The sequence below is a fragment of the Molothrus aeneus genome, chromosome 11 (genome assembly GCF_037042795.1).
Source record: "Molothrus aeneus isolate 106 chromosome 11, BPBGC_Maene_1.0, whole genome shotgun sequence".
Taxonomy (NCBI): Eukaryota; Metazoa; Chordata; class Aves; order Passeriformes; family Icteridae; genus Molothrus; species Molothrus aeneus.
In genome coordinates, this window is record NC_089656.1 from 8,973,634 (window position 1) to 9,000,945 (window position 27,312).

General features: G+C 39.5%; 2 protein-coding genes across 4 annotated transcripts in view; one reads left to right on the forward strand and one right to left on the reverse strand.

Annotated features, from left to right (window-relative positions):
* ADCY7 (adenylate cyclase 7) overlaps window positions 1-2,853 on the forward strand; it is a 60,267-nt gene extending 57,414 nt beyond the window's left edge. For both annotated transcript variants that reach the window (XM_066557349.1, XM_066557350.1), the window contains exon 28: window positions 76-2,853. In XM_066557349.1, the coding sequence (XP_066413446.1) occupies window positions 76-222 (147 nt within the window). In that variant the 3' untranslated portion in view covers window positions 223-2,853. The remainder of the gene's footprint in view (window positions 1-75) is intronic.
* A 1,184-nt stretch (window positions 2,854-4,037) lies between these two features.
* Window positions 4,038-17,500, reverse strand: BRD7 (bromodomain containing 7). Of its 2 annotated transcripts, none has more exons than XM_066557194.1 (17): window positions 17,384-17,500; window positions 16,823-17,031; window positions 16,247-16,376; window positions 15,811-15,868; window positions 14,548-14,692; window positions 13,296-13,406; window positions 12,786-12,970; window positions 11,906-12,029; window positions 11,220-11,295; window positions 10,596-10,703; window positions 9,853-9,985; window positions 8,986-9,097; window positions 7,782-7,838; window positions 6,864-6,975; window positions 6,576-6,719; window positions 5,368-5,511; window positions 4,038-4,551 (listed from the first exon to the last, which is right to left on the reverse strand). In XM_066557194.1, the coding sequence occupies exons 1-17, from the start codon at window positions 17,430-17,432 to the stop codon at window positions 4,487-4,489; spliced, it is 1,962 nt and encodes a 653-aa protein (XP_066413291.1). In that variant the 5' UTR covers window positions 17,433-17,500; the 3' UTR covers window positions 4,038-4,486. The 2 variants fall into 2 exon arrangements, with proteins under 2 accessions (XP_066413291.1, XP_066413292.1); XM_066557195.1 differs by having other exon boundaries at window positions 16,823-17,022; window positions 17,384-17,494.
* Between the last annotated feature and the right edge of the window lie 9,812 nt (window positions 17,501-27,312).

Below are 27,312 nucleotides of genomic sequence, written 5' to 3' on the forward strand. Positions count from 1 at the left end.
TTGGTTGTGGAATTTTGCTTCAATGTGAATAATCAGAAGAATTTCACAGGAGTTTCTAATTCTTTTCACACAAAGGTCACTGAAGAAACAAGCAAAATACTACAGGAGCTGGGATACTCATGTGAATGTAGGGGACTCATTAATGTCAAAGGCAAGGGAGAACTGAGGACTTACTTTGTTTGCACTGAGACAGCCAAATTCCAAGGCATGGGACTGAACTGAGGCTACAATGAAGTTAATCAAAATAGACTTAGATCTGCCTCCCTTCTGTGAAGACATAGAATTTCCCTCCTTATGTGAAGGACTTTATTCTAAAAACATGTATATACTGTTCCTATCTCTTCTACATCTCAAGATGAGAGATTTTTTTTTTTAATAAAGAAGAATTCTGAGAAGTTCCTAGAAGATACACAACCATCAGTCTGAAAAAGGCTACTTTTTCCTGAAGTAATTTGAGGATTTACCTGGAATTGCCATGAGGCCTTTTCAGTTAGTTGCTTTCCTTACCTGCACTGGGAGTCTTAACAGCTCCGGTGACAACTAGTGTGGATGCACTGTAGAACTCATTCCCATGTTAAAACATTCCATTGCCTGCTTGACACACACCTGCTTCCAGTATTGTGTTTGTCCTGATGTGTGTGCTGATACTGAGGGCACTGCTATCCTGCTTTTAATGCTGAACACACTGCACAGCACAAGACAGCTGAGTAATGGCAAGAGGAATGCAAGGAAACTCAAGTGTATCACATGATAACTGTGCTGAGCTCTTTTGGGAAAAAACCTGAATTGCACAGGATGAGGTCACTTCACCACCCTGCCTCCTCCACAGCAGTACCTTGTGTTCTGCAGATATTTCCATGACCAAGAGCTGATCAGAAATAACTTTAATCTAGTTCAGTGTGTTTACATTATATTACATGTTCTCCTTTGTATTTCTCTGCAATTAGTGTCTGTATGTGCATTTTGTTCTGTCACGGTAAACATTTAATTTTTTACTTTAAATTTCAAAAAGTACAACTGATGGTGAGGAGCACAGGGATCAGGCTCTGACAGCAGCTGGTGTTGCTGATCCCAGCAGGAATTCTGATTCTATGCTGTGTTCTTGAGGGCACTTAGGAAAGAAAAAAAAACTGTTCTGAATTGCTGGGAAGCTGAAGAACAGAATTACTGAAATAGTATTAGAAACAGTAGCAGATACTGTATAAACAGAACTGTGTCTGTGGTGGGGTTTGCTTTTTTTTTGTGTTCTTATTTCTAAGATTTGACCAGCCACTGGCTGGTTTCTACGCCTTTCACAGGCAGTGCAGTTTTTTTCATAAACCGTTTTTGAGGTTACAAAAGGATGTATGGAAAAAATGTGTTCATAATGAAATGTTTCAGCAGAGCCCCAGTACTGGAAGTACGAGTAGAACATTCATAAGATCATTGCGGACATTGTGTAAATTAGTTTAGTTTGTAAGGTTTTTAAGCTGTTAGTGTCCTTTGCTAATTTCTACATTGGCATTTTTTACCCACTGCAACCTCCTCACCTGTTTGCTGTTGGTGGAGATGACAGTAGTTTGTAAGGCTGGCATCTTGTGCCCTTACCAAGGATGGGTTCCCCCTTTCCCCATACACCAGGTTAGGGCTGGACAGCAGCAGTGACTGGGGAGTACAACACCTGTTTGGTTGAGCCTTCCTCCTCTACAACCAGCACTTCCTAATGCTTCTGGGTTTAGTACCAACCCATCCTGGACAAGTGTTTCAGCAGTCCTGTGCTTCACTGCTGCTTTCTAATTACTGTGTAATTTCTTTAGAAGAGGAAGGGACTGTATTTCAAGACAGGAACAAACCTAAATATTGTCCAGCTGTGGATTAAAAATCATATGTGTACTCTTTGTCAATTTTGTAGATCAAATCTATGTGTGTAGTAGGTCTCCAACAGAAAACAGCATGTAAGAAAACCTGAATTTGAGGTTGTAAGTTCAGGCATGGGCTCTGCTGAAGAAAGAAGTGACATACTGTTGTGTTAGTGCAAGTCAGTGTTGTGGCTGAGTAAACCTTCAAACAGCTTTTACTACTCTTGTATGTTGTGTATTTGTAGTTACAGGTGTTTAGCAAGCATTTCTTTAGAGGTATTTATTGTTTTACAGGACCATGCATGTGTCAAAGGCTCCTTTCAGCAGTCTTTGATGTCATGTTAGGTAAAGTGACCATGTGTCTCATGTATCTATTTTGAAAAGTGCATTATGCCTATAAATAGAGCTGGCTCTGAAGTGCTCCTGTTCACAGACCTAGTAGACTGTAGATGTAGGTTATCTATGAGAGAACATTTGCTGTCTGTTACAGCATTTTGAAATGCTTTTGTTTACATGATGTTGCCTGTAAGGCTGGTAACTTACTTGGGTGTAACTTCAACTCAACCTCATTTGCAGAAGTGGCAGGAAGAGCTGCAGCTTCCAAAGGGGAAGGAGTTGGGTTTGGTTGCAGGTTTAAAAAGAATGCTCACTTGGTGTGCTGTGCACAGCCTTCTTGGGGAAGTTAGAAACTGTGTGTAATGAAAAAGAGGATGACTAATTTCTCACCAGAATTGGAACTGTATAATATGAGCGCTATATTCAACCACAGAAAAAGTGCAACTTAACAAGCAACTGTATTGAAATAATTGTTTTCAGCAGTCCTGAGATTGAACTGTGAAACATTGAAGAAACAATCTTGGTGGAAAAATCTTCCTTGCAGCATTATTTTTTTTTCTTAAGTGGAAAAAATGGCACTGTATCAAATTTGAAGAGCTAATAACATCTGGAACTAGGAATCTGGTTTAAAGAACAAACTTTTGTTTTTACTAAGAAATAAAAAGCTTATTGAAACATGTCTGGTTTTGTAATTATTTTGATGGAGATACCCATGAAAAGGAGGTATGTTTTTTATAGTGCTGCACACTTAATGGAAATGTTTTTACTGATAAACTAAACTCAGTATTTATCTTTCTAAAAAATGTTGCCAGTAGAAAATGCTTAGAGTGATATCCACGTGTTCAACAGCTGATGAGAAATCCTTCTGTCACTGGCAGCCACCTCCTGCACCATCCAAAAGGTGAGTGATGGGCAATGAGATGCTAGGGAAGGAGCCAGGAAGGATTTGGCTGGCACATTTGCCCTGAATCTTGTAGCATGAAAATGATTTATATGGTAATAGAAGAATTCATTCCCTGGGGTAATAATTCAGCTGCTATTACCTAGAACTGAAAAAACTCCAGTGGTGACTATTAAGTCTTCTGGGACAATTGAAACTACTGGAGAAAAACCCAGGCTGACAGTTAAAAATTTTGCAATATATTTTAGTAATTGTGAAAGTTTAAAAAGAAATCTTTCTGCAGCATTTTCAGAGAGGAAGGAAGGGAGGAAGGAAGCAAGGATGATGTTGGCCAGAAGACTAAGGGGAGAGGGAATTCACAATGCTGTTTGGCCTGTAGGTTACCTCTTAGTTCAGTTCCCAGCCACTGCACACATCAGCAATGGCTGGAACCCTGCAGCTCATTCCTCTTGACTCCAGGGTTCTACTGGAATTGGGGATTAAAAAAAGCAACATTTGAAAACAATTCAGGATGCCTATGGTAGAAGCCATGTGTGCAGCACTGTGTGACAGTGTGAGAGCAAATGGGGAGCACAGGGAAAAAGCCTACTTGGGTGTGCCACTGGCTGCACCTGTACCCAGGCCATGCTGCAGCTCTCTGTGCCTGAGGGCTGTGCTGCTGGTCTGCACCTCTGGTGAACAGGGAGCTGTCCCTTCATGTGAGAAGGCTTTGTGATAAGCAGGCCTAGAACCATTATCCAGGCATAATAAGAACTGTCAGGCTGCATGTCTCAGAGATGTGTACCACATCCAGGGGTACTTGTACTTGCTGACACTAAGTGTTATTCTCACTTCTGGTCATGGGTCTGAGCTTGCCCTCCAGTTTAGGATACTGTAAGTACACAGCAAGGTTTCTCTAAGAGGAGATTAATCCACATTCAAAGTATCACAAAGCTGAGCTTTTGTTAATTCATCACACTGCATCAGTTTTGTATAAAAAGTTTATTTCTCTTCCTCATGTCCATGAGAGTTGCACAGTAATTTTAAAAAGGGGGAGTTGTAGACACTAAGGATGTTTGCACTAACCAGACTCAGAGACAAGTCTATACATTACTTCTAGAAACTTTTGGTTGAGTCCCTGCACCATATATAGGCACATTGTCATTATGCTTTGACTTTTCCAGACACTTGGTAATTTAGGAAAACTTAAATGCGGCAGAGGAGCTTAAAAACATTAGAGAATGCAAAAAGAATAATTTAGTGCATTTACATAGCAGAAGTAACTAATACAAACCCTTTAAAAGCCATCAGCTCCAAAATTTAATAAACAAAAGTAGTTTAACACACAAACACACATGGTGAATGCACCTGAAGGACGTTTACCTGGTTCTTAAACAGAATTAAACAAACAACTGTAAGCTGAACAGAATCTTCAGCTTGTAACTGCACCACACTCATTTTCAGGAACAGTGATGGTCTTTTTAGGCTCTTCAAAGTCTGAAAGTTTACAACAGGTAGCAGGTCACTGACCACAGAATGCTCAAGTGGAGACATGCATATACAGCAGAGAAGCCTGTGTTTCATTTGGTTCTATTACAAAGCCTCTATGTAATGTTATGAAAAAGAAAAGGCTCAATAATTTTGAAATTGAAATTTCTTGAGCAGTTTCTTTAAAAATAGGAATGAGCTCCTGAATTAATCCTGCTCTTTCAGTTAAAATGTTATTTAGTGAAAACTTTCATAAACCACGGATTGAGTATTTTTGTTGTGCATGTTATAAATGGGGGAGGAGAGGGTCTGGCACTGAGACTCCACTGACCAGACTCCCTAATCCAGCAAAAACAGCCATTACTTTTGGCTGGATGGGGTGAGCTGAACTCACACTGTCAGGTTCCAAAGCATGACAGCTGGCCAAACTAAGCAAAAGGAGTGCGCAGCCAAAAGCCTGGAGAAGAAGGAGTCACAATGTTCTCATTTTAGCAAGTGAGGAATTTTAACTCCTCTCTTGCAACCTCACGCAAAATGGAAAAACTAAAATTAAATGAATTATTGAGATTTAAAATCTGGCAGTGCTGTAAGATGGATTGTAAAGTAACCATGTAGCTGAACCAAAGTTCCATACACACAAAAGATTCAATTTGGACTGAGACCAAAGGCAGCAACTTTCCATTTGAAACAGAATTTAAAATGGAGAGAAGAACTGAAAATTGGAACCACACTACTGCCAAGTTTTACCATAAGCCAGTCTAAGGATTTGCAGATGTGGTTTTGTTCCAGCTGAACAGATGCTACAAGATGTTTTCATATACTCACCCTCTGTCAAATCTACCCAGCTGTCTTCTGTCTCAGGCAGAGGGACCGAGATTCCCATTGCTTTCCGGATTCCGTAGGTACTGACAATGTCACCTGGAGTCACTTGCTGGGCAAGTTCCTTCAGGTTATTGGTTACTCTCTCCGCTGGGAAAGATAAGAGGATGTGTTTATATGCTAGATATAGACACCAAATTGCTGAATCACCCTGCATACAGTTCAATTATTTAGTACAAAGGCAACTATGTTAAATAATATTTCTAGACCAGAAGATCTGTGCTGTGCTGTGTGCAGCCATGCAAGACATCCTGGGAACCAAGAGACAAAGTGAGAAGAACAGGAGGAATGAAACAGCTGCTGCCCAAGGCTTGCTGCCATCAGGAAAACACCAGAAGTTAAAGAGTAAGTTAATGAAACCTGGGCCACACATGCAGCAGCTGGGAGAGGGCTGGTGGCACCCACACAGGACTGCTGTTAGTAATGGCTGGAATCTGGGATTCAGCACGAAGCTTTGGATATAAAGAGAGACTGTTCTTGTTGCTACAAATGTGGTTTTCCCTCAAGAAGGAAGCCATAAGTAATGAAACATAAAAAAGATAGTCTTTGATCTGGTTTAGACTTGGTCATATTTCTTAAGTAATGGGGAGTTTATCTAATCACATCAATGTGGTCTAGTTTAGACCATGAACAGTCTTGCAGAAGTCAGTTTTACTTGCCAAACAGGCACTCTGCACACAGTCCTGTCTTAGAGGGCTGCCATTAACAAAAGCTGTGTAGCTGATCTGTGAGACAAGCAGGTTTCAAATAACTAAAGAATGTATGACTGGTATTAATTAGTGTAACTCAACAGACTGATAACCAGATCCATCCTGGACCAAAGCTGGCCTTGCAATAATAACCTGGTAATACTTAAGCAGACCTGTTCAAAGACACTGCAGAACTCATGGAGTTATTGGTACTTGGCTATGTCTGCCCCATGGCATACAGAAACTTCAATCACTTCTAGGGACATTTAGGAATAAAGAGGGAATACTTGTAATTACTATTCAAGATTTTCATCTGGTTTTACATCCAAAGAAGTTTAAGTTAATCCTCTAGGCCTAACAGAGCATATAATCTATACTACAGCCCTAAAGATTTTTTTGTCTTGGAGTTGATACCGGTTGGGACTTCATCAATTCTGCAAGAATGATCAGAAAAAGTGTATTTACCCAAGTGCATTTCTCTGTAAGATGGACCCAGAAGACAAATCATATTAGGGGGTGGTTTTGTGCTCAGTCGTTCATTTTGAGCGTCCTGGAGTTCTCTGAGCAGCTTTGTTGTTTCATCAAGTTTCCTTTGGAAGATTTCAGCCTCTGTTTAAAGAGAAAAAGAAAGTCCTCACTAATAAGATCTAAGTAATGTCTATTTACTGACTTTATGATACAAAATACTGTAAGGGACTGAGAAACTAAAAGAGTTACAGACATATCAGAACTTGGGCTACCAGGAAGACTCACCTTCAGAATCAAACTCTTCTATAGGCATGCCAAAGTTTGTAACTGCCTTTAGGGCTGTAAGTCTGTCACTATTAGCAGCATCCAACCTGGCAGCAATATCAATTTCCATAATCTGAAAAAAAAACCCCAGCAAGTAATAATTTAGATTATACTTAGCTCAGCCTTGAAACAACAAAATTGTCTGGGGAAGATCAGAACACAAAGGTAAAGAGAGCCTACTCTACGAAAGTAAGTGAACATACAGAGGGGAAGCTGAAAAGACAACCTGTATAACTTACTGTTCTACAGTTAGTGTTTACTCATTCTATTTCATATGCAAATAGAAAACAGCATCTGCCAAAACCATTGGGGATATGCACAAATGATGGGGTAACTTAAGACCAGCATCCCAATTAAAAAACAGTTTTAGAATTCCTTCAGCTCACCTAAAGGAGATTTTATCAAAGATCTGGTTGCAGATGAAGAGATGCTTCAGGAGAGCACCCTGGCCCTAGAACTGCTTTCTCTAGCTGAGCAAAGTTTGGGGGGAATGATTTGAGATATCAGTAATGTATTGTCTATAAGGGGCATAAAGTGAGAACTTCTCAAAGACTGCTACGTATCATGTGGCATCCTACACTCACACTACAAATTCAAGTTAAACAAAACCAGATTAATTTAGAAACAAAGCTATAGCTCCAAACAACCACAAACAAAAACCCCATAAGCATTTTCTTCTAGCTCTCTTAAAATATAGGTAAGATGTAATGTTTTGGAGAACCTTACTGTCCTCATGCCTACAAAGGGACACACCATTTTTACAAGATTTACAGCTTGTCCAAGTCTCAGGGCTGTTGTACAGCCCTGAAAGTTTTAGGCCATTTTATAACTGTGAGCTTGGACAGGTTGGTTGGAGAAGTTAATAAAGAAAAATTTTACCTTTACATCTTTCATTGCATCACTTCTTTCCTGTGGGCCTTCAGCTTCCTCACATGGCTGAATAAAGAAAGGATTTTGAAAGAAGGAGTTAAAATTACTCTCTTAAATTCGAAGTAAAATCTTAAAACATGCCATTTTTAGGTAAGTATGCAATGTCATAATGTGCTTTCACTGTAAAGTAAGTTATGAAGCAGCTATTTTTTAGGGTCCTTCTTGGGGTACTGATGTTTACTGAAATACATTTTTTTCAGCTCAGGTTTTATTTCTCTTTGCAAAGTTCACAGTGATGTCACATCAGAGACTATTTACTGGGGTGCAGGAAGAAGAGGAAGGGTGGTTATTAGAGGCTGAAATGTTTTCTGTTTCTCTATGCAATTGTATTTCTCTTAATACTGCCAAGAGTAAGAGGCCAGACCCTGACAGTCAGTGCCACTACTGGGTACAAGAAAAGAGATAATGTGTAATGCTAAGGAAAGGTGTGAGCTGAGCTGAGGCAAAAAGGTCCATGAACTTTCTCTAGGATTAACTTAGGTAATATTTGACCCATTCAGGCTACAATCTGTTTATTTCAATAAACAGTTGGCATTGATTTGAAACTCAAAGGAAGACTTTTAGTTAACAGGAAAAGCTCTGAGGAGATTCTCAAATAATTTTTTGGATTGTCAATTAAGTTAAGGTTATCAAATGAGCTCCTTTGATTCCAGTTGTATTTAGCACAGACAGGACTGGAATTTCCTAAGAACCTGAAGTCACTGTTCAGTATTTTTACACAGCAGTATTTTTACATGTTTGATTTTAAAAGCATGGTACCAAGTAAAGGGAAAAACTACATATTAATTCACCTGAACTAAACAGTGGCAGCTAGAAATGTGATAAAATTTTCATGAAAAAAAAGCCTGTCAATGATCACCTTATTTTTAAACAACTGCTTATTGGTCTTGAAACAAGAGTTAGTGATAATGGGAATGGGATAATGGACAAAGAATGGGTAATTATATCTCTGTACAATATGTTAATATTCACTAATTAACAATACAATAATTCCTTTCCAGAAAATCCTGCCACTGGAGGCAAAGGCCAGTCTTTACCTTCCAATTCTATTGGTTAAAATGAAGCCCATCAATAGGATCAGCATAATCTATCTCTTGCTTTAGAGCTTGTGTGCTAAAACCAAAGACCAGATAATACACAAATCCACTCTTACCATTTCTAGTTCTCTGAGAGCTCTAGAATGTCCTCCTTTAGTCAGAACATCCAGCAAACTATCAGCCATTAAGAGAGGATAATCCTGGGATTTCATAAAAATATCTTGAATACTGAAAAAATAAAGATAGTTAAGGTAACTACTTTCATATCAAACATTTAATGTAAAAACGTTACATAAGGTCAAACCAATATGTAGAGCACAGAAAACACAAAAAGTAGCACAGGATCTGATCAAAATAGATTACTTTAGTTTAATCATGCCTGCCTTGTGTAGCTGAGGAATCCATTCTGCATGGGACACTGGAAAAGTTGGAAAAGTGTAGTGTCTCAGGCAGCTGCATCAACACAAAAGCAAACTTGCACAGGCCCTTCACATTTACACTGTACTAAAGCATTGCTCCCCTTCCTAAAAATTTATATCACTGTGCCTGCTCCTTGTGAAATTCTCACAAAACAAAGGGACTTTGAAATTTTTACAATCAAAAACAAGAAACCAATAGAATTCTTTTTACAAAGCTGTAAAAAGCTTTGCATTCATTCAAGGCAGTAAATAATGTGATAAACCCCCACCAGTTTATACAAACATTTGTACAACTCAATATTCTTCTGGCTTGGAACATGAGTCTTTCAGTTAAAAATACATTTACGTTTAGACACTGTACTCCTAGGAATCAGCAGCATCAAAACTCTTCCATCTTGGCTAATTTCACTTTAGAGGCAGATTCTTCTCCTGAAGTGTTTGTTGCTAACACAAACAAACCCCTGTGAGCTCTAAAGACAGTGGGGCCATCACTCCACAGCAAAGCCAGCCCTGCAGAGAGCTGTCCATGGGAGCTGTACTGTGCACCCTGCTTGCTGGATTTACCTGGAAGATCCTTGGTTAGAGTCTTCCCCATATGTTGAATAGATCAGGTCAGAATCTTCTTTGCTTATGTTGGCAAACGTTGAATCATACGTTGGTGCATAGGAACTGAAGGGTCCATAATTCAAGTATGTCACTAATGAATAACAATAGTATTAATTATTACCCTGCTTTGTATGCTTCAGATAGAAATGAGAAGACAATCCCCACGAAAAGTTTTTGAGGGAATGTATTTCTTAAGGTGAAAACAAGCTTTCACAGAACGCCGTCTGTTCACAAGGGAACAATTTAGTAAGATCAAAATCAAATGCATTTGTATTTGCAAATATGTCATTAACACCACTGTGTGCCTTAGCACAACATGAAGAGTCTGATGCTGGAAAAAGGTTCTCAGGCTGACCCCTGCTCTTTTAAAGCCATCAAAAACCTTTCCCTATCAGATTGTTTCTCTTCTCAATGTAGATAAAAAGTAAATCTCTTGCCCCTTTTGTATGTGACTTAAGCCGGACTCTGTGATATGTTGTTTAATTGTGCACTGGATACAAAGAATCACAGAATGGTTTGGGTTGGGAAGGTCCTTAAGGATCATCTAGTTCCAACCCCTCAGCCATGGGCAAGGACATCTAATAATGTGCTTTATTTTTAGAAGTCCTTAGTTCCAAATTTATGTGCTAGTTACAAGATCAATACACTTTGTTTATATAAGAAGAAAGATTTGTATTTTTTTAAAAAAAATCAGAACTTACCTGGAGTAACCTTGTTTCTTTTATCTTCTTTGAACCCCTGTAATGTATTAACTCCTGACTGAAGCCTTCCTGCTGTCATTCCCAGCTTTACAGGGCAGTAACCTGGCTCTGCAATAGGACATACCAAAATACAGAAACAGAGAAGGCCATAGGAAGATGACCAAACTCATTTAATTCTCACAGCTAAGAACTCAAAATAAACAGGACATGGCTCCCAAAGTGTGCTTTCCTATCCAAATGCTTCATGCTAATGATCTGGGACCCAGACAGTTCCTAATTCTAAACATCTGTGACCTTCTGGGTCAGCAGACACTGCACTCTGTACATGAACCAGAAATAAGAGGATCCCAAGAAATTCTCCAGCAGCAGAAGTGTTCTTTTGCAGCTTCCACAAACAGCTGACACAAATCAGAGAAGCAACAGCACTGAGGGCATCCACCAGCTGCTCCTAACAATAGCCACAGCTGAGGCCCATCTATGTGATCTCTCAGCTGCAGCTTTTCCAATCCAGATCTTTATCAGGCTGGAAAGAGGCATTCAGTTCTTGGCCAGGATTTGCTCATCTGCCCCTGCAAAATGCCAGGTACGTGGAAGTCACTTGTTACCTGAACCGTGCCAACTCACCTCCTGCAGCGAGGTCAACGGGATTAAGAAGGCCCAGAGTTGTTGTACCATCTGGTTTCCTTCGTTCAAATTCACACTGAAATAAGATTGGACTATTAGACTATAGTACTTGAAATTCATGGTCCTTAAACTAATGAAAACATTTAATGAAACTGTCCTATCTGCAGGAATAAGAAGGAAATCAGTCACTCAAAATTGAGTGCTGCTCTAAGTTTTTACTTTCATCAGATACATTTATAATTGGTATAGGCACAAAGAATTAAGATATTATGATAAATATTAATGTTTCTGCAGAGGCCAAGTGACAAAAAATGTAGAAAATGAAACAGGCATAGTATTACCAATCTGAGTTTCTTCTGTAATATTAATAACCTTTGGTCAGGTATGTGTCTGTTTCAAAACTATGAGGTTTTTTGCAGGTCAGATTTAGTTTCTTGAGCTTTCTATTATTCATCTTTTTCTATTACTTTATTGAATATTTTAGCTCAACTTGCTCTGCTGATGAAATTCAGCATGCATTCAAATTGCACTTTTTTTTCAACCTTATGATGTTACATAGATGATCAATGGTGTAAAATGGTGTAAGCTGCAGTAAAAGCAGATATAAGGTTTCAACTGGTGTAAGAGGTCAAGGAAACCTGGTTTATAGAAAAGGGAAAGGAGCTAACAAATCCCTCAGTGCTTACCTGGCTGTTTGCAAGGCGTCTGGTTAACTTCCCTCCAGACTCCTTCACAATCCGATCAATCTGCTCTTGTTCCCTTTCCAAGCTGCTGCTCCGTAATTTGTCTTCAAGCAGGTCTTTATCCTTCCTGTGAATGTACCCACACAGCTTAGGGACTACTGGACACCAATTGCTAAATAACACAGCAGGATACTCTGACAATAGTTTTAGCCAACTCTGGTTTTGTAGACAAAACAACTAAGAACAAAAAAGAGTGTTATTGAACGTGACTGTATTTAATACAGCTGGGGAAGGCATGTGACAAATACAGTTAATAACTGTAAAGGTCTCTGTAAAGGTCTCCTACAAAACTAAGATACTCTTGGAATATTGGATGCTCTTAATTTTAGTATCCAGCATTTATTTACCTAAATATTTACCATCTTCATATCTGGTATTTCTAGAAATGAACAGCTATTTCAGAAAGTACACTTTCTGTAGCTAGGCAGCTCCATGTTTCAAATACAACTACTATGCAAACAAACAAAAAGTAACCAAAATTGGCTATGTAGCTTTTTGTACCAAAATGTTTAAAAGCACATGTTTGCAAGCTTTCTCCAAAACTACACAGTGTCTGTGAAATAGACACTAAACCAGAAAATAATTGAAGGAATGGAGTTGATGAACAGTACATGGTTACCTGCACTCAAAAATGACCGTATCAAAAATGATTCTAAACTTATTTGGTTTTAATAGATGAGGATGCTTTATGTAAGTTTTGATCCCTTAAGATGCAAATGTCTAAGCAGTACCAGAGAAAAACCCACATCCACTCTACCCTAAGTCCTCTTGTTTCTGCAGCATTTAAAAGGTGTATCCTACAATGACTCAGATAATACTTCACTTTTTGTGCTCTTTGCTGGGTGTTTTGAATGCTTTGGTGTCACCATCCATAGGTTCTCCTCTGTCTTTCCCAGGACCATTTTCCTCTTCCCCAGTTTGCTGCACATCTGTCTTGTCCTTCTGCTTCCTTGTCTTCTGCAGGTCAGCCATGAATTCTATACTTTGTTTCAGGCTCTGAATTCTCTCCTGAATAACATCAAAATCCTTTTATTTGCTGCTTCAATTATTCTTTTTGTAACCTACCCATAGAAACTCATTTTATCTGAGTTCTTTCTTACACTAGCAAACAAACAGAATCTAGAAGGTGAAATACTAAATGCAATTGTTTCTATAATGACTGATCTGGCAACACTACTAAAACAATGTACTATTTATATTCCAATATACAAGCATTTGACAAATACCATGCAAGGTTTTATTAATTTTCAAGAGATCCCTGTAAAAGGGACAAACAGAGATCAAAAAAAGAAATAGTATACTTTTGAATATTTTGTTTGGTGTTTTTTGTTACCTGGCTAAGTATCTTCATCCCTGAGTGCAGCAGTTTTTTTGCAGCTTTGTAGTAAATGGTGTCTGGTTTGTTGTAAATCATTGCATTATTACACATCAGTTTGAAGTTATCCTGTTCAAACATGAATAATTTTGGAATGAAAGTTAATTTTACAGTGTACTATACTGATATTGTTGTTGCAAATGGGGTGTCTTGAGCTTTAGGGAAAAAAGCTTAGAAGAATACTTTTAATTAATGAATTTAAGAAATCTATTGAAAATGTAAACAGGGAAAAGTATGTAACTTTGCTTTAAGACTTGAATCTATCAACCCAAAAAACATCCTTAAAGTATTCTAAAGTGTTCAGTACTGTTTGTAGTTTTTAAAGTTTTAAGGAAACCCTCTTAACTACAACTACCCACCTCCTGGCCACTCAGCAGTCATTAAAACAAAGTGAAGCAACATAACAAAGAAAAAAACAGCTGCAGTGCCAAGTTAAATTATTACAAAGACTATCCCAAAGTTTTAGTTACAATGAAGAAATGTATGCTTGTTTGAAACTCAAGTGAGCTAGAAACTGCATTCTTAGCTCACTGCAGCCTCTGCAGGTGAATATGTTTTATAACATCCTCATCACTTACAAAGTTAAAATTAAAAGCTAACCAGAAAAAGCTGTTACAACAGGGAATGCTCTTCTTAAGTTTTGGTGATCTAAAGAATGTGCAAGAAAATAAAACCAATGCTATTAACTAACATCTGCCTAATTGATAATTACACACAATCTAGCCCAGTAAAGAACTAGAGTATTTCTGATGAAGAAAACAAAACAAAACTAGGCCCCACATCTCTTAGAAGTTCAAGGAGGTTTTCAAACCAGGCCCTTGAATCCATTAGGCACACTACAGCACCAGGACAAGTGGTTGCTGTCAACAGGACCAAGCTCACAGTGCCTTTACTCATTGATCTCCATGACCAGACCAGCCTGGGAAAAGTAACACATCTAAAATATGCTGAAGGACAGATGGACAGATTCCATGCAATCCTGCACAAAACCTGGAACCATCTCCATCTTGTTGAGATGCACATTTACAAACCAGAAGTGCTTTCTCTTTTACGCTCAGAACTTACTTGCTCACAAAAATTCAAGAAGAAACATTCCTTGAGGCAGAAGTACTGATTCATTCTGGCATCTTTCTATTCCCATAAAATACAAGCCTTCAAATCAATTGAGCATAATACACCTCTGTAGTCAAAACAAAACTCAAAACATTACCTTTAATTCTTCTATGGACTGGTACCCATTGTTCTTGATCTTCTCTTTCATGGTACTAAAATCCATTGGGTTTTTAATGATCATGGAATAGCCAGGGGCAATAAAGTCAGTCACAGGAAATGAAAAGAAAGAACTTGGATCCTTTCTGTTAAGAAATGAAAGACATTTTTTTGTTTCAACTTATAACAAAGAACTGAGTTTAGAATTAAATAGAAAGGAAATAACTAAGCTGAAAAGAAATTAGAACTATAAAGAGAGAAACAGCTTATGTCAGCATAATCTTTCCCTTTTAAGGTTAAAAAGATCTCATATGCAGATCCATGTACCAAAAAAGTACTACAAATATATTTCAGAACTTCTTTCTATATTTTGATAATTATCTGTATACCCCAGAAAATGAAAAAAAAACCCAAATTTTTTTAAAGGTTTTACATTTTAACAAGGGTGTTTTGTACCATATTAGAAATAATTAAAAGTAAAAGAAATATACAGAATGTAAGAATATTCTTGTGTTTCATCCCTTGCTCAGAAATTGTCAGAAGGGAAGAGACAGAGTTCAAAATCACAAGTGCTGCTTTTTGTATGCACAGAAAGGGAGCCAAAACTAACACAGGCATCTTTTGATAGTTAAAGGTTCTTGAAACGGACATCACATCTAGGTCTTGAAAATTTATGGATAAGAGAAAACTTGCAAACAAAGTTTCAAGCCTAGCGAGACAGCTAAAGTGAAAGATCTTTCAACCACACTTGCACAAGATGCAGATAGTCTTAAAGTGAAGAAATATTATCTTAAATAGGAGACTATTTGAAAAAACTGCAGACTTGATTGTTTTAACCAAAAGACATGTGGTTAGTAAAACAGTAAGAGAACATAAGTTCTCAAGTGCATACTTCCCTTTCATAGGAAATAACGCTAAAATGGGAGAATTCAAGGTAAAAGAAACTTTGGCAAGTTAATTATAATCTCTTGTGCCTTCCTTTCAAAAGGTTCCTCTAAAGCAAGCGTCACATTATTGGAAAACTTTCCTGGTTTTGAAAGCTTTTTAAAACTACAATGAACTTGAAACTGGAAGTGTTCACAAGAAGCCTAAGCTGAAGAGAAGTTCTAATTACACTTTCTTAAACTAGCACTTAAATTCCTACAACAGCCCTCTTAGCAATATATTTACCAATTATATTTTCACTCAGCTTTGTGTGTGCCCCTTCCCTTACTGGATATTATTTTCCCTTCACAGCTCTGCAAGCCTGTAGCACAGACATTACCTCTGCAGCTGTCTCATGAGTTGATTCAGAGCCTCCTGAAGTGGTGTCTGCTCCACCTCTAGACCAAAAACAAGGGGGGGGGAGAAACAGTGTGAGGCAGAACTGACTGCACTCCCAAGATATCAGAAATCAACCAAACAAAACTGATGCCCCTTGAGAATTCAGTACAAAGAAAAGAATACCATGGCAAACCCCACAATACCTACAGGGGATCTACTTTTCCCATTACCCTTACTTGACATTCTGCTCACTCTGACAGAAATACCAAAGGAAGTATACAGAAATCTAATTCCAAACTTTTGTACAAGATGGAGAAAAACACTGAGATGGCACAAAATGCCAAGTCACTTACTACAAAAGTAAACAAAGAACAATAAAACATGAGTCAATTACAGAAAACATGAATTAGCAAAAGAAATTTCTTTTTTCTCCCTACCCTCCTGCTTGGATAAAGTGCTGGTCAGTGGTTTCTCTGGTGACAATTCCATTCTGACGGGGGTCTGACATTTCAGTTCCTGCTCTCCCTCACTGTCTCCATGGTCTCGATCTCGTTTCTTTTTATCCTCCTGGAAAGATTGTTATGGAAATTTAAGAACACCTGCATTATTAATGTACATAATGCTCTCTAGATTGTTGCAGTGTGATGTAACATTGTCATTGGGGATATTAAACACACACCACTAGATTTTTCAAAATATATCTTAAAAGATAAGAATAGTTTGTAAGTGCTTAAAAATTCTGTATTCTTTATGTACTGTCTCCATCTGCTGGACACTGAAATAATCCAGCCATACAATGCAATGTATCACTGAATTAGGTTTTTAGAAAATGTGACAGCTGTGTGGTGTGTATCCTTTAAAAATGAGACAGGAACGCCTCAAACACCGAGGCTGAATGTATTCCAGCTTAAGGATACAAGTTACAGTCATATCTGCTGACTTTTTGCTGTGAAACCTAGAGAAAGTCAATTTTTTTTTTTTTTTTGCTAAAATGCAGTAGCATGAACACATACCTTAACTTTTCTCCTTCTTTTCTCCTTTTCTTCGCCAGGAACTTGTTTTTCTCCTTTCTTTCTCTTTTTCCTTTTTCTGTCCTTGTGTTTTTCATGTTCAGATTTGTCTTCGTAGAGGCTGGAATCAAGTCCTGCATTTCCAGTGGACAGCTCAGCAACTTCATTTCCTCCAACTTTCAGCACCAGCTTCAGTGGCTTTTCTACATATTCTTAAACCGGCAGAGAAACAGGCTGTGTGAGTACCAGACAAAACAGTCCCGTCCTCAGTAACCCCCGCGATCGCTCCTCTTCCTCACCGCACCATTTCCTCATTTCCAGTCCCTGCAGCTGCTTCTCCCCCGCGCAGAGGCGAGCCCGCCGCCCATCGCCCATCTCCCGTCCCCGGGCCCGCGGGCGGAGCGAGGGCCCCGCTCCCCGCAGCCTCAGCCCGGAGCGTCCGAACAGCCCCGGCGCTGGGCCCGGCGGGGCGGAGCGGGCGCCGCTGGGGGCTCCGGGGCCCGCGTCCGCTTCGGGCCGCGCTGCCCGGCGGCCTCTGCCCGCCCACCCCCGGAGGGGACCCACCCTCGTAGGGATGTTTGTCCGACTTGTGCTTCTTGTGTTTCTTCCCCATGGCCCCGGCCCGGCCCGCCCGGGAGAGGCCGCGCTGTTGAGGCGGAGCCCGGCCCGGCTCCGCGCGGCCCGCAGCGGGCGGTGGCGGCGGCAGCGCCCCCTGGCGCGCCGGAGGTCTGGCGCAGGGCAGCGGTGGGCGGGTGAGCGGCGGCGGGGCCGGGCAGCGGCGGGGTCGGGATCCGCCATCCCCGAGCCGCGGTCGGCCCGCGCCTGTACGGGGCGAGTTCGGGGCATTTCCCCTTGTGAGCAGCCCCCTCCGCTCCCCGGGCAGCGTCGCCTTTCCAGAGCCCTCACGGCATCCTACCGAATCAGAGAATGCTCAAGGCTGGAAGAGACCTTTAAAATCATCAAGTCCCGCTGTCAAGCCAACACTACCCCTAAAGCGCATCACCCTGAGCCAGATGCACGCACCTCTAAAATACCTCTAGGGATGGTGACTCCACCACCAGATCACCCGAATAGTGATTTTTTTTTTTCCCTAATATCTATCTGATCTCGCCTGTCGTGTGCCTGCCCGCAGCCTCCCGCGCCCTCTCCCCTCACGCAGCCGCCGGGAGCTCCTCGCTGCTGCCCCGGGGGTGCCCCTTGCTCCCGGCCTGAGGCGCTCCGGGCCCGCGTCCCTGCCCCTCTGATCCCACCCTCGGGAACCCGGGCCAGGGCAGCGCTTCAGAGACTTGGACAGGATTCACGGAGTCACAGAATCACTGAGGCTGGAAGGGAGCCCCGCGGCCACCCAGTCACTCCTGTGACCGGTCACCACCGTGCCAACCAGACCCTGGCACTGAGGGCCGTGTCCGGTCTGTCCCTGAACACCCGCAGGGACTGTGACTCCACCACCCGAGTACTCAGCTGAGTCCCGCTTGTTGGCAGAACCCGGTGCCACAGAATGTCCCCTGCCGTGACTGCGTGTTCCAGGGGCTGAAGGTGACAGCAGCGGGCGGGGTGCTGTGGCAGTCTGTCCTTCTGACAGCAGAGTTTACTCTGCTCCCGGCTGGGTGCCCAGGGGCCTGCGAGGTTTGCCGGCTTCTCGGCTGCGATGTGGCCACGACCTGGCTGCTGCTGCCGGCCGGGCTCGTCAGGCGAGAGCTCCAGCTTGCCACAGACCCTCAGTCCGGGACAATGGCTCGCTGTTCCTGGAGTTTGAGAACCCGTGCCTAAATTTGAACCAGTGAGGAGAGCAGAGGATGTACCCACCCGAGGAAGGGTTGGCAGAGGTGTGTTGAGCCTGTACCCATCCAAGGGACAGGTCTCTCCTGTGCCCTGGCAAACAGCAGCGATGGCTGTGCCTGTCCTGCACAGGCTGGGACAGGCTCTGCCTGCTGGCTGAGTGCCTAAACCTGCTTACTAGTTTTGAAAGCAAATACTTTACAATCAGGTTAAAACTCTAAGGAAAGTATATATATTGTCCATTACAGGTCAAAAATAAGAAATTCTGATCTCCTAAAAATGCTGAAAGTCACCCATTTGCCTTGTGTGAGAGTGCTCCCAGAGCAAGCAACTGGTTTTCAAAATTAAATGCAATGCTGATAGTATAGTCTTCCAAAGTTAATAGTGTATTTATTGCTATTGCTTAAGCTGCAGTCATTGCTGTTTCAACAGCACTGTGTACGTATTGTTTTCTGCCAAGACCTCTTCAATAGGGCATCTTGAAATTTCACTTCTCTGAAGTTTGGAGTGCAAAAATAAACTCTTTCTATTTCAAAAGAGAAGCTTTAATTTATTCCCACACAATTGCCCTGTAAGTATTCCTCAAGTTTGTTGAATCATAAGTGATGTTTTATAGCCAAAAAGAAAAAAAAAAGTTGTTAATTAGAAAATTTATGATATGTATGGCTGTACAGCGATACAAGGTTTATTTTGAGAGGTTGTGAAGATTGAGAAAATCTCTTATCTGCTGTCCATTCAGTCACTGGGAATGTAATCAGATGTGACAGCTTTGTTTTGCATTTTGCTGGTTACATTACTGTCATTTGGTGTCCTACTCAGAGAATTGTGTGGGTGGTGCTCTGGAATAAACCACAGCTTTCCTGCTTGATCTTACTCCAGTAGTTTGAAATTCAGTTATAATGGACGCAGTTGTTTTTCTAATTCACATCTGGATCCTTTAAAACTCTTATTGCATATGCAGTGAATGTTCTTAAGCATACTTTACTGAGAGGTAGAGGGCTTTTGCTTGGGATATGGCCATATGTAGAAAATACAAGACTAGTAAATATTTAAAGGACATGTTTTATAGAATGAAAAAAATGTTGCTATATCCTCTGTTCCCACAAGAAGATTGGCAGAGTTTCTAAGGTTTTTTCTTTTAGATATCATATGGTAAGATCATTTGTTCAATTGTTATTCTGAAATTTCCTGACTAATCTTCTCTTGAATTTAATAAAATCTTAGGGAATTACACACAAACAAGTAACGTGAAACCTGGCCAATACTGAGAGCTGCTAGGTGTGTCCTTCAACAGCATCCTCTGGGTCAGAGAAGGATATTTCTGAACAGTTAGTCCTCACACACACCTAGAATACACACTGGCTTTGCCACCCTTGTCTCTAGCTGTGCTTTCCCATTAGGAGATCAGCATTTCTTCCTGCTCCAAACCCTTCTTACCCTAGCTGGACATAGTGGCTGAAACACCATTTGTAAGCCTATGAAGAGTTATCATTGTTTGATAATAGAAAGGTGAAGTCTCATTCTTGTTGGTTGAATGTGCAGAATTAATAATTTCAACTCATTACATATTTTCTGAGGGTCATATTAATCTGTGTCAAGTTTCTAAAGCACAAATTTTAACTCAAGAGTGAGAGACAATGATATGTGTTATCACTGTGAGCCACTAACAGAGAAAGCATTCAAAAATAGATCATTGACTCATGAATGGTTTGGGTTGGAAAGGACCTTAAAGACCACCTAGTTCCAACCCCTCTGCCATGGACAGGGACACTTTCAGTAGACCAGGTTACTCAGAGCTCCAGCCAGTCTAACCTTCAACACTTCCAAGATGTCCAAGTGTTTGCACATATACCTTTTCCATCTCATAAAGAACTTTTATTGAGACCCATGGAAAGCATAAGATCATATTAGTGTATATCATTTAGCTAGACATCAAATACCATAATTATTTAAATTGGTAATGTGGATTTTTTTGTTTGTTTTGGTTTCTGCTTCAGGAGGAAGAGGTAGATCCTGGTAACTGCAGAAAGGTGCAGGGGCTGCTGCAAGGTACAGGAGGAGAGTGTGCCAGTCTTTGGAAGCAGGTTTCTGTGGATGCACAAGCATATAGAAACCTGGGATGCTAAAGCCACTGGGAGGTTTTCATAAGTGGGTTTGGTTTGTAGTCTGTGACACATGGAAACATTGGAATAAAGTTTTTGTGACAGACATTCATTTTAAACCAATATTTTACCCCAACACACCTTTCTAAAAATACCTGAACACACGTGGCTGAAGTAAAGAATGCAGTCAATATTTTATTGTTGAGTTATTCATATGACTTTTTACTCATTAGCTGAAAATGTGATCAATATAAATATTTTCTTGATTCTGTGAGTATTAAAGGGACATTGTCATTTTCCATGTCCTGATAAAATCCACTGTGACAGATGGAATTTTTCCCTTAATTTGAATAGACAGTCTCATCATTATGATGCATTTGCTCTTTTTTCAGTTTAGCACTGAAGTGTCTAATTCATTTACTCATGAAAATAGGCAATTATGTGTTTCTACCCAAGATCCTTATGACTGTAATAAACTTTATAGTAAGGTTGTAATTCAGTCATAGGGATGATTATCTTATTGTCCATAAAGCACTCACATGGATCATGCTCTAAGATCTGTGTGTGTATATATTTGTACAAGTCTGTGTTTTGTAAATATCCTTCCTGTGACCTTGCCCAAATTCTGCTGGCACCTCTTTTAATAACTCTCTTTTGAAGTGATTTTGTGCACCTGAAGAAATACCTTGTTGCACACCTCTGAATTAAAATAGCAAAATTTTTGCTAGACATGCATGAAATTGCATGAAATTTAAACATTTATGACCTTGGTTCTTGGCTGCTATTGCTGCACAGGTAGGGAAAATTCAACAGGATTCATCTGGATCCTCATGAGAGAGGATTGATGGACAAATGGGATTTATCCATCATCCCTGCTTTTCCCTAGTCAACTGCATTATTTGGAGCAAAAGAAGGGAGAAACCTGAACAGCAAGGAAGTTGGAACTGAAGCCTGTCTTAGCAATTGCAGCAGGTAATTTCTTTGGGGAGGAGAGATGTTACTGGCAGAGGCCAGTAGGTTATATGTATATATATTTTTTTGTTGGTCAAAATATGGAATGGATATCCAGATAAAACCACACCATCTGCTAGCAGCATAGGGCTGGCCATTGGAATTGAGGATGAAAAGTTTGAACTCTAGGTTGAACTGATAGGTCCTTTGAGATGTAACCAAATTATATTTACTCATGATTCTCAGCCTGATCCCATTGCCCTCACTCATGTGTGTAGTCCTGCTTGTTTTGAATACATGCAAGATTTGTCTGTTTGTTTGTTCAATTAAGATTAAGATATTAAAAGCCAGTTCTGAACTTCCTTGATTCACATACTTGGCCAGACTTTAGTTAAATTACTAAACATTTGTTTTCCCTATGTATTTTAATTACTTTTTGTCATATTTTGAATTGAATAAAATATCTGAAAATGCCTGTGCTCATAGCAGGCACATCACAATGCTCCATTAGATATATGTATTACCCAAATAATGTGGAGAGAAACCTTTTCCTAATAAATTTAAGTGCTGTAAGAGGAAAAATGATGATGAAATTTGTACTTGTATTAAATTTGCACTTGTAAGCTATAATAGGAGAAAGTTTAAAACAAGTGTCTAGCTGAATGTCTTAGATGATATTCCAGTTAATTTTTTTTTGTTTAGGTAGCAATTCATCTTCTTAAATTAAATTTTGTTTTGTGTAGTGGTGTCTCTAGAGGAAACACATTGAACAAAAAATAAGAGCATTATGCCACTTGGTGGTGTAATATGCAAAGGAAAAGCAACTTGTCTTCAAGAGAAGGAAATTTACATAATAGACAATTTTTGTTTTCTTATTATCTGATTAAGCACAGTGTAAGACATTACACGAATGGTTACTTTTTAAAGACCTTTAATTTCATGCAAGTAGTCAAGCAAATTTTGTAGGATAAATTCTGGGTTTAGCTCAGCTCTTTCTGAAGGTGTTTGCATTCAAGCTATTAATGGTCTGTTAGTTGGTTCAGAAATCCTGGTACAGTTCTCTGTGGGAAATGTATAATTTAAAACTGGAGAGGGCCACATGAGATCTGCAGTGTCCCCCCTTTGTAACAGCTTTGGTTTGCATCTGCTGGAGTCTGGTGTCCTTCATTCCCATTGCCAACAGGTGCAGGAGCTTCTCCCCAGGTGTTTGTGTTTTGTGCACTGACTGAGGAGCTGGGAGGAGGCACTGCAGTGCTTTGGGGGTGGCTGGAGCTGCACGGGCTATGACCAGAAAGAGGAGATGGCCACCAAGAGCCCTGTGCAGGTGAAACACATGGACACGTGTGCAGGGAGCACCAAAGGGGAGGGGCATGTGTGCAAGGGCATCTTGGTGGGGCCCATTTATATTTCGCCATGCAACAAGAAGAATTAAAGGTCCAGCCTTCTGTCACCTTTAGTTTAAACTTCTTTAAGGAAGGTGTTTGGGCTCAGCAGGGTCTGCAGAACAGTGTGTGCAGAGACTAAATTTTATATTGCATGCACTGGTGTTCATGTGAAGGGAGAAAAATGAAGTTAAAAGAATCAGTAGGATGCCACTCTGCAAATTCTAGCAGAAGTAAACAGTTTCTGTGTTAAATGGGGTCCACTAAGGAACATCAATGTTAGTCAAACTATTGCTCTGAAGCAGTAATCAGAACTTTCTTTTCTGAGGGAAATGAAAAATGAGGGAAAAAAGAAGAAGTTTCCATTCCTGTTTGACAGAAACATCAAACTAACAGTTAGGTTTTATTTTCAGATTGAGGAAGGAAAAAATAAAGATGTTTTGACTGGTTTTTGGCATGAGTTTGGTTTGGCTTTTTAGTCTACAACCTAGAAAAAAAAATTTTAGAACAACTTCAGCTTGGGCTGAATAAACTGAAGATTTGAGGTAGCTTTCTCCTTGATGACTGTACCATATTTAGGTACTAAAAGAAGTAGCAGTAGTAGTTAAGTAGTAGTAGTTGCTCATGCTAAGAACAAGGAACCAGCACAGTCCCAGTAGGTACCAATGTACCTGGGACCTTGTCCTAGGTTTTGCTACATTTCCCTGGCAATCCAGAATGTGTAGTAAAAGTGAGACCTTTACATGTCGTCTGTAAGGAGGGGCTGAATCTAAATTTGTGCAGGCTGTACTCTGGTGCTTCAGAAGACAGCCAACACCAGTGATGGTTATCTACTGCTTGTAATGCTGGTTCTTAAGGATGATGACATCCTGGATCACATTCTCCTGGAAAACCTTCTGCACTCCACAAAGTTTTGCATAAATTAGGGCTGGAATATTTTTAACTTTCCCACCACTAGCCAGGTGGCAGATAACTGATTTTCTTACGTTACACATTCTGTCTCCTGAAACTTTCCAGTGCTACTGATACCCAAAGATATGGTGTGGATGGGAACTTACAATTTGTAACATGCTTCTATAGCTCCTGTGATATGCTCTGCAATTTTGTTCTCTGAGTAAAAGCTTGGAGGAGAGCAGCATAAAAAGAATGTACTGTAAAGTCACTTGACCCTTTAGATTACTGATTGTATGTAACAAAATAATATTATTTCTATATCCAGATGTTTAGGACCTGGTGCAAACCACAAATCTCTTAGAAATTACTAAGAATTTTTGGTTTAAGCTTCTTTTTTTCTTGTTTGTTTGTTTGTTCTAAACCATGTGGCAGAATACAGTCTTTAGAAAAGACTGGCTCAGGTCAGAAAATGACAATTGCACAGAAAATGAAATCAAATGAAAACTGTGAGAGATTTGTCTGGCTGGGTTGGTTTACTAAAACTCTGAAGCAATTTTAGTTCTTTCAAAGTCTCTGTGGATAACTAGCCTGATGTGGAATGAGAGGGGAGGTGCATGCAGTCTGTGAGGAGGAACATGGCTCTGCTGAGGCCTAATTAGGTTTCTGTTTATTATACTGCACTTCTATTGAGGGGGTTTGCTGAAAAAAGGTATGAAATGACAATGAAATGACGGCTATATGATCATTTTTTTTTCACCTTTAAAGAAAGAACCCTAATTTGCTTAAGGGAGATGGGGAAGAAGTTTAAGGGTTTAAGCATGAAACTGTTCAGATGGAGTCTGTTTGGTTAGACCAAAATTCCTTATGTCATCACTCATTAGTGTTGTTGTAGCAAGTGTTTATGCATGAGTGTCTGAGAAGAACTGGGTGTGATCAATTCAAAATGGCCTTGTCAGACTGCATGAAGTATTCTCTCTGAGATATATAGGGAAATGCATATTTTATAATTTATTCTGACAGGGTATTCACGTGGCTGCTTTAAGTATTTCTCCAGATCTTTTCACAGTAGATGATCAATTAGTGCTTTACTTGTTCTTTCTATTAATTTAAAACATGGAAATGACAATATGGCTGCTTCTTGTAGGACTTTTGTGTATGCTGTGAAATGAAATCAATCAGGTCAGTGATCTGTCTGGTTCTGTCACCAACAGGTTCTTCGAGAGCTGCCTCTGATTGCAGTGCCTCCCTTCTCCCCACTCTGGTAGAAGGTCAGCTGAACCACAGTCCTCTGGAGGCCCCAGGGCAAGAATCAGAATCTGATCCTGGAACTGGAATGGGCTTTTCATGTAGGTTTTTGTAAACTCATCTTTCCCTTCTGTGGTCATTGTGTCTCCAAAGGAGACTAAAAATTCTAAAAATTGCTTAGCATTTTATGCAAGTTTACATAGAGTTGCATTAGGCAATTTAAATGTGTGGTGGCATGGTCTGGATGTTACAGCCCAATGTTGGGCATTTATTTCTTGAAGGGCTTTGTCTTGCATGCTGAGAATGAAATGATCACCGGTGTCTGAAATTTTTAGCTCATGATTTGTTTTTCACCATATCTCATGTCAGGTTGTTCCTCAGGCTGATTGAACAAGTGTGTGTTTTCACATTTATCAGGGTTTTATGCTTTTGTCCATTTCATTCACGTCCCTGTTTTTCTATACAGGAAAGCCTGCATTTCAGTCATAGTTACATTCATGCCAAATTTTCTCAGAAAACCAAAACTGATTTTATTTAACCTTATAGCAAGCTAGCCAGTGTTTTTATCCTAAAACCAATGTATTTTTACTCATATAACTTCTTGCCTTCAGTACTTCTTGTTTTGTTTCTTTGTTTTTTAAAGGAGCAATTCTTCATCCTTGTTGATACAGGCTATAAGGTGAAAGTGTGCATCCCAGAGAGTAAATTCACAGAAAATGGAAGTATACCACTTGTTTTAAGGTAATGTGGTTATTCTAGTGGATAAAGTCAAACTTGTTACATTTTGAATGTTTGTATATCTATCTTTTTTTTTTCTTTTAAACATTGTCTACATTGACATGTCTGAACATCAGAGGTATTGCTAAATGTGGTTTCTGATCCCAAGCTACTCCTAAATACTGTTGTTCATAGGAAGCAGTTCAGGAGAAAGTGCTACCCATATCTTAGATGGTACTTTCAGAATCCTTGCTGGACCAACAATATTGCTGTATTTTAGATAATCTGTAATGGGAAAATGTTTTTCTGCTTCTTGTAGAAACTGTTTCTCATATTGCAAGTGGATGGTAGGTAAAAAGGGAATACAACTTCAGAAAAATAATTTAATATATTTTTGTTTGATTTAATTGGAGGCATAAATATAAGAATCAGTTATTCAACTGAAACCTTATATTTATTGCTACCTACCAGGAATTTGTACACTTCACATACACTGAGTTCCACTGGAGATGAAGTGATAATTTCTGGCTGTAAGTTGTAAATTGCTTTGGGATAAAAGGTACTGCATAAATGTAAATCATTACCTTATTAAATGCAAGTCTAGCATAGCATGGTTTTCAAATTACTAATGAGTATTTCTTTGCAAGTCTGATCTCTTTTTAAAGATAAAATAGCACTAGGTTTATTTAATCATCCCAAAATGTTCTTATCTAGCACATTGTAATAGTTATTTTTATAGCTATAAACAAACATTATTGAGAAGAATTGCAGGATGAAATAAGAAAGTTTACAGTGTTTTTCATAATCTTAATGTTTTGATTGCCAGTCAGGTTGCTTTTTTTTTTAAATTCAAATATTCAAATCAATATTTTATGATAAAATTTACTGAAACACTTTTTTTTTTTTGCTTGTTGTTGTTTTTAACAAAATACTGAAGTCAAAATGTCATAGAATCTCTTTTGGATATGCGAAATGATTAAAGATGGTAACATCAAAAACACTCTGAATGATTGTTTGGGGATATTTAACTGAAGTACTGATGAAGACCATTAAACATATCTCTGTATAATTTGTATTACTTCATTTCCTTCCCCCCATTTATATGTTTGGCTTTTACCTGAGTGAAGGAAGAAAAGTTAACAAGACTGTAATTTAAATGAGAGTTTTCACCAGTACATTTCAAGATCATTAATTTCTTATCAGTGTAATTGTAGTTTTTAGTCAGTGCTGGGATCTCATTTCTACCTGACTCAATTTACCCCTCATTTGAGCAACCATGAGAAGACAAATACATGTTTACATAGCAATCACTGAAACTTGACAGTTAATATGCTTAAAATGACCTTGTTTCACGGACTTTATTCGAGGAAGAAATGGATGAAAATAACAAGGTTTTAAGAAAACATTGCTTAGGAAGAAGGCC